This window comes from Trypanosoma cruzi, genomic scaffold (genome assembly GCF_000209065.1).
Source record: "Trypanosoma cruzi strain CL Brener 1047053516891 genomic scaffold, whole genome shotgun sequence".
NCBI lineage: Eukaryota > Euglenozoa > Kinetoplastea > Trypanosomatida > Trypanosomatidae > Trypanosoma > Trypanosoma cruzi.
In genome coordinates, this window is record NW_001849173.1 from 7,485 (window position 1) to 14,359 (window position 6,875).

At 52.1% G+C, this 6,875-nt stretch overlaps 1 protein-coding gene and 1 pseudogene across 1 annotated transcript, besides 19 other annotated features; both read right to left on the reverse strand.

The window, feature by feature from the left end:
* Positions 1 to 1,233: a sequence feature (areas merged during assembly that could not be assigned to a particular haplotype. This can correspond to areas where the two haplotypes were merged or to regions with more than two copies in the genome that were merged during assembly.).
* Positions 1,234 to 1,941: a sequence feature (areas merged during assembly that could not be assigned to a particular haplotype. This can correspond to areas where the two haplotypes were merged or to regions with more than two copies in the genome that were merged during assembly.).
* Positions 1,942 to 2,087: a sequence feature (heterozygous, non-Esmeraldo-like haplotype).
* Positions 2,088 to 2,460: a sequence feature (areas not merged during assembly with more than two copies in the genome that could not be assigned to a particular haplotype).
* Positions 2,286 to 2,373: a sequence feature (T-rich).
* On the reverse strand, positions 2,460 to 3,569 carry Tc00.1047053504127.20 (uncharacterized protein; the record flags this gene model as incomplete). The annotated part of the gene is made up of 1 exon (XM_799800.1): positions 2,460 to 3,569. One exon carries the CDS (start codon positions 3,567 to 3,569, stop codon positions 2,460 to 2,462), a length of 1,110 nt encoding a protein of 369 aa, XP_804893.1.
* Positions 2,461 to 3,099: a sequence feature (areas merged during assembly that could not be assigned to a particular haplotype. This can correspond to areas where the two haplotypes were merged or to regions with more than two copies in the genome that were merged during assembly.).
* Positions 3,100 to 3,393: a sequence feature (heterozygous, non-Esmeraldo-like haplotype).
* Positions 3,394 to 4,189: a sequence feature (areas not merged during assembly with more than two copies in the genome that could not be assigned to a particular haplotype).
* Positions 4,190 to 4,337: a sequence feature (areas merged during assembly that could not be assigned to a particular haplotype. This can correspond to areas where the two haplotypes were merged or to regions with more than two copies in the genome that were merged during assembly.).
* Positions 4,300 to 5,172, reverse strand: Tc00.1047053504127.10 (annotated as a pseudogene).
* Positions 4,338 to 6,875: a sequence feature (heterozygous, non-Esmeraldo-like haplotype).
* Positions 6,117 to 6,148: a microsatellite.
* Positions 6,219 to 6,312: a sequence feature (GA-rich).
* Positions 6,365 to 6,432: a sequence feature (A-rich).
* Positions 6,461 to 6,483: a microsatellite.
* Positions 6,577 to 6,604: a sequence feature (AT_rich).
* Positions 6,660 to 6,704: a microsatellite.
* Positions 6,727 to 6,746: a microsatellite.
* Positions 6,748 to 6,784: a microsatellite.
* Positions 6,819 to 6,868: a sequence feature (A-rich).

A 6,875-nucleotide genomic window follows, 5' to 3' on the forward strand; every position in this document is an offset into this window, starting at 1 on the left:
GCCTGGTGATCCCTTTCTAAGATGGCGAATCCAATTAAACAGGTCCGCCAGATTGTTATCCTGCTGCCGCCAATCCCACTGCTGCAAGCAACTCCTAATACCTAGAAACGATAGTTGTGCTGGTCAAGCCAAAGTAACTCTATCTGCACAGTCAGAAAAGAAAGAGGCGGCAGCAACAGTAACTAAACACAGTGGCACGCAGAAGCATCCGGCAACAGACAATCCACACCACGGCACAACCACAGACACAAGGACGCGCAGACGAAACCACGCCAGTGACACCATCGCCTTCCCCTCATCGGCCAGCACCGCACCAAATCGCACCGTGGACGTGTTTGTGAAGTAACGGCAATCGAGCAGTATACACGGAACAGCATCAAAATTTCATCTTATAACCGCTCAAATTTATGTTTCTCGTACTTGGCGCCAACAACACTGAAAAGGCCACGGAAGGGACTTGCTCCACTCATCCTCCTCCTGACCAAAGCAAGTCCTTCGTACCCTCTCCCTCTCCACGGCCTGAGAGCCGCAAGTGGCTGTCGGGAGAAAACACATGTGTGGAAAACCCCAATTTGCGAGACGGAATCGGCTGTCACTCACCCTCACTCCCTCACCCCTCCCCGCTCCCTCCACAGGCGACGCAGCACATCACCATCACGACAAGGAGAAGCAGCACCGCGGAAGCACACACATGCCGGGACATGGTGGGCCTCTGCCGCTCACTCTCTCTTCCTTCCCTCATTACACCGCCGCATCCGGTCACGCGGCGACGGTTGTGTGTACGGGGTGCCTTGACAGCAATAATAGCACGTGAGAGCATATAAATATGTGTGTGTGCCGTTGTTGGTCCTTTCAGAGCCTTCGAATTTCACGGTAGCGATTAGAGTTTAGCCTTGCTTTCTTTCCTTCTTTGTGTGTGAGAAAGAGAGAGGAGAGAAAAAAGCATGACAATGAACATGGCCACCCATCCACAGTGAGTGGCATCATCATCCCCACCGCAGTCACTCCCAAAAACAACAACTCACGCACACAGACACACGGAATGAGAAGGAAAAACAGTGGACCGGGAACATACAGCGACTGCCACCACCAGCAGCAGCAGCCACGGCGGGTGTGTTATTCGTCACGCGTCAGCACACACCGAGCAACGCCCGCACACGGCAGATCAAAAAAAGAGGGATAATAAAAAAGACCCCAAGAGCAGGCAGCACCCTCACGCATGGCGGGCATCGTGCAGCCGCGTCAGTCGGCCTCCAGCAGAATGCAAAGAGCGTCCCACACGCATCCATCCAATGGCACCGTAATTCCCACCGCAGGCAGACACGCAGCGGCCTCGCCATTTCAGCACGGGACGCAAGCCGCCGTCGTCGCCAAAAACATTCCTTCAGAGCACTGTGCGACTATTTATTTGTGTGTGTGTGCTGGAGTAGCAAAAAAGAAGCAAAGGGAGGCACATCATCAGCACAGCAAGAGGCACAGTTGGATGGCAGCGATAAATGCGGTACAGCCACAACCCCAACAATCACGCAGGGCAGCAGCACACACAAACATCCACATAAAAGAAAAAAACACACGGCGGCAGGGTGTGGCTGTGTGTGTGGCGCTGCGGGTGTCTGCCAGCCCTGGCCGCAAACAAAACAAAACAAGAGGGAAATAAATGTGTGCGCCGCCCCACAGGCCCTCGTCGCACGCCCACACGTCACGGCTCCCTCAGCGCGCCGTTCGTCGCGGCCCCTCCTCATGCGTGCAGCAGGCGAGGCGCACAGGGCCGTCGTCATGAGCGTGTCGGTGGGTGTGCGAGTGGAGCAGTTGGGCGGGAAACACACGGCACCCCTCACAGTAGGAGCGCAGCAGGAAACAATTAAAAGGCAGAAGAGAAAAACGTCCATGGTGGTTGCCCTAAAGCAACAACCAAAAGAAGGGAAATGATTTGCAAGAAAACAGAAAGGCAATACAATATAAAAAAAGCAGCAGGAAACTTAAAAAGAAAACAAAAGAAAGTTGGGAGTCCAAAAAAACTCCCGGGTGGCGGAAAAAAGAAAAGAAACTGCTCTCAGCAAAAGTTTTCATCTCACGTGTCCCCAAAACACAGGGGAATGGGTGTGGGCGTACATTGCCCGCACACAAATAAGCAATGAAGCATGAGAAAAGATCGCATTCCTCCACCAGCCCACACAACAACCCTCACATTCCATGCGGCATCCGGCCTGCTCCTCCACTCCTCGTTTGTGCAGTCCGTGGGACGCACAGCAGCGAGGCCGGCACGGCGTGTGGGTGGCAGAAGCAAAAAAGAAGGGATGAGAGATTAGAAAAAAAAAAAAAGAGTAAAAAAATTGAACCATTAAAAAAAAAAAGCAACAAAAATAGCAAAAACACTTCCTAAATTGAGGTGGAGGATTTGCCCACAGGGCTTCAGGCAGAATAGACACACACATACAGGGGACGAGTCGCACCTTTCATCATTCGTTTGTGGCTGCTCCGCACCGCTGCCCAGCAGCAGATGCAAGGACGGTCAGAAGCAGCAGCAGTGGTGTGTGCACCCACGCAGTGGCGATGGCGCTGCTGTCCGACGTGCCGGGACCCTGCGCTCCGGTGGCGGCACTGTTGTTGGTCTCCCTCGTATATGTCGGGTTGCCGGACTGTGAGGCAGCACCGGTCGTGGCTGCACCGGAGGACCCACCATTGCCGCTGGCGGGAGTGGCTGAGGGTGTTTGCGTCGTTCCGGATGCATCCGTTCTGCCAACCCCTTCGCCTGTTGGCAGCTGCGAAGTGTTGCCGGGTTTTGGGCCCGCTGAGGATATCCCCTGCTCAATAGTCTGTGCCGATGATGAGGCCCCACTCGCAGCTGAACTCGAACTGCCTGCATCCTGCCCCGCTGCGGGCGCCCCCACTCCTGACACTTGTGCTGCCGACGCCGCTGCAGCGGCCACTGGAGTTCCACTGTTGACCCCTTCAGGTGTCCCTTCAACAGAAGTCTTTAACGGACAGATGCCCGAGGTGCTTCCCGCAGGATTATTATTTCCTTTTTTATTTTCCAGCGACTTCTTGTACACCCCACTTTCGTTAGTCGTTTGAAATTCCATTGTAAACGCGGTTTTATCCGAAACGGATGAATTGCAGGATGCATTACATTTTGCAGTCAAGTACATCCGGTCGGCCGAGAGGCAGAGTGACTCATCATCAACACGATTAGAAGCCCCACTTGTAGAATCCAAAAGAACAACTTCAATAGTATCAGATGGTGTACCCACACTGTATCCAGTGTAGTCATAATCACCACTGCTCGCGACAACAGTGTATTCATAAGCACCCTGTGCGAATGCACACTTAGTCCATTCTGACTGGCCAGGGAAGCGCCATTGCAACGTCTTGTTACTGTCCGCACACGAGATCTCCACCGAAACGTTCACTGCAGACGCTCCGGAATACAAATCAGTTGATTGTACAGCAGCCCCCGTCGCAGTCGCAGCCGTCACGAAAATGGGAGCGCAGCAGCACAACAGCGCGAGGGACAACAGGGCGCACACTTCACGGCGCAGCGCAGTCGTCGTCATCACAGTAGTCATCATCCTTCCTAGTGTTGCTGGGGTCAGTCCGTTAATCTGCACACGGAGTGGGGAAGTGAATGACAGAACGGGAGAGAGGGAGAGAGGCGCAGCATGGAAATAAGCAAAAAGAGGGCACACAGTATGGCAAGAGGCAGCCACAGCCCACAGACTGCGAGACCGCACACACACACACACACACCAGTCACGCGAGGAAGTTGGTTCTCAGCCATCCATAAATGGGCGCCAAAATTCCACTGCCATCCCACACTTAACGGCATGCGGCGCCTCACTCCAACCGACCGTACGGAGTGCATTGCAGCTGCAGGGAGCAAAACGGCATGACACTCTCCCCGTGTCTCTCTCTCCTTCACGGCCAAGAAAAAATAGAGCAGCCACACTCAACTGCCAGCCCCGGAGACAAAAAAAATCTTCCACGTGCACTCTGGTGTACATGACGTGTGCGCGAAGCCGTAACTGCCTGCGGACACGCACAAACGGAAGGAGTGGAAAAAAAGAAGACCACCACGACTCAAGCTGAGACTGCAGGCTGCCAGAGGATCAAAAAAGTCAAGAGGGCCGCCTCCCGTCGGCAATCGCTGCACCACTTGCTCGCGTACGAGATGTCGTGCGCGATTGGTGTAGCTCACTGTGACGCATCCACCCTCGCAGCCCCAGAGGGCGGAACAGCTACCGCCAACCCAAACCGCTGTCAACACGTCATCGCCACAATCGTGAAGAGCCGGTGGCATCACACACTCGAGAAAGGGACACCAAAACACGCCATGCAACAAAGGGCACATCGAGTCCGCAAACATTGCGCGGCATTCCAACACCGCAGGAACCCTCCCTTGCCCTCCTCTGCCGCGCACCGCAACATGCATCCCCATGGCCCTCCCGCACGCACGCACCATCCTCCTCCTCCCTTATTTTCGCCCCACTGACGCCACGTCCGACCCCCGCACCTCGCAGTATCAGTGGGGAATACACAACAGATGAAACAGCAACAGCAACCTCGTCGCCTGTTGCGCTGGCGGTGGAGGTCCATCGCACAAGAAATGGAGAAGAACTCAGCATGCAATTGGGCGGCACCGTGTATAATCTTCTCAGTGTGCAAATGCCTCCTTTATTCCGTCAAGGGGTGCTCGACTTTACAAGTCATTGTGTCCCCCAAGACGTTGTAGCACTCATCCCTTCCCTCTTCGCAGTAATTTCTCTTGTTCGTGTTCTCCAGATCCTCCGTGGAAACCGCGATGCGGTTCGGTTCCCAACCGCTGCTGTCAATCTGTGTGGCGACGGTGTACGCCTGCAACGCGCCCCGCCTCCTCACCGTGTCAAATCCACGGCGAAGCTCCAGAGCGGGTGCAGCGACAATACACCCCGCTGGCGCAGTACACCAGCAGCAACACCACCAGTGGGAGAAGCGGCGTGGCGTGGCTGGCGAATGGTCTGAGCAAATCGCATTTATTGGTTTCGTGTGAGTGGCAGCAGCAGCAGTGCAGCCTGACTGCGGGAGGAGAGAGAGACAAAGGAAAAAAGGCGGAATAAGAAAAACAAAATGTTTTAGTGCCAGTATTGCGTCAGGATGAAGCACAAAAAGCGGAGTAGCAGGAGAACACAGAGCCATACACACCGCGTGCGCACCGACTCTACCAATGGGACGGATCGTCAATCCGTCGTCGAGGGAGCGTCCACCACCGTTGCACAGAGTCTTCATCGGCCGCAACGCTCCCTACACGCGGAGTGCTTGGTCCTTTCTCCTTGTGTTGTCGCAATATTTGTGTGACCGGCCACTCAACAGCCACCACTTGCGCAGCGCCCGTCCCAGGTGCAGGAGCATCGCACAGTGCTATCCCAACAGCCCATATCGCATGGCATCAGCGCACTCCGCTGGCCTGCTTTCATGAGGCATTGTCGCCTTGCGTGCACCGCCAGGCACCCAGCGTCACACCCCACCCGCCGCATATGTCACATTGAATAGCGGGCTCGAACGCAGCCGTGCTCTCCGTGTTTCCGCGTTTCAGGATGCTGCATCGGTTGTGCGAGAAAAAAAAAAAAGAACTGTCTCCACTTGAGCCGTAAGTTCGCAACGATTGCACTGCAACGGTGAGTCTTCGATCTGCTTCTCTTCTTTGTGCACATTTTACAATCTGATTGAGACCGTTCTTGCATCTTATGTGGTGGCATAAAATTTCTCATGGGATTCTTGTGCATCGCACAGCATCGACAGTGCAGTTTTGTTTTCGTTTTTGTTTTTAGGTGTGGAGATTCTGCGAATACAAAAACCTCGCCCCATACCTGTTCTTCTTTTATCCCGCCTCCTCCCCACTGCAGTGGTGAACGCTCTGCTCCCACCATCACCCTTTGCGTTTGTGAAATGAGCAAACAGTCACGGAAGAAAAAAGAAAAAGGCAGAAAGAAATCCCACTGCGAGTGTACCCGCCACTCCCACGACGGTTCAAAAGGCTTTTTTTTTGCGTGTGTTTTTTTTTTTGTTTTTTTGCCATCGGCCCGCCGTCACCGCATGCGCCAATGCGGTGATGAGTGCTGAGTGCCTGAAAAGAAGTAAATAAATAAAAATAAAATTAAAAAAAAAAAAAAAAGAGCAACCAAAGTTTTTTTCCAGCGATGCGGGTTGGAACCACCCACCCACCGTCGCCCCCTGGCGCCTCTTCTCCTTTTCCCTTTCAATCTCCCTTTATTTCTCTTTCTTTTTTCTTTTTTTCGTTTTGTTTGTTTGTTCCCCCCTCTGTGGCTTTCCGTTTTTGGATCGATTCTCTTCCACAGAAGGGCATTCCCGCATAAACACAATCCGCTCCTTTTTTTTTTTTTTTTTGGTTTGTGTGTGTGTTTTGTTTTGTTTTTTTTTTCCTCTATTTGTTTCTCTCATGTTTGTTCCTGCCACGATGATCTCCTTTTTTTTTTTTTTTTTTTTTTTATTCCCCGCGGTATTCTCCCCCCCCACATACATTTTAAATACAAACATATACATGTGTAAATAAAAAATATAAAAACATTATGTACACATCACAATAAAAAATAATAAAAAAAAAAAAAAAGGAAATCATCGTGGCAGGTGAAAATGTCTATGTGCGTTATGGCGGTGCAAACGTAAAATAAATAAATAAATATGCGGGCACAAAAAAAAATAAATAAATACGTGTTCACTCATTACGATATCCACACACACACACACACACAATCTCCCTCCCTCTCTCCCTCTCTCTCTCTCTCTCTCTATTTTAAATGCACCCACTTTGTTTAATTCTCCCATTTGTTTTGTTTTGTTTCATCTTGTTTTTTTTTGTTTGTTTGTTTTTTTTAGCCCCC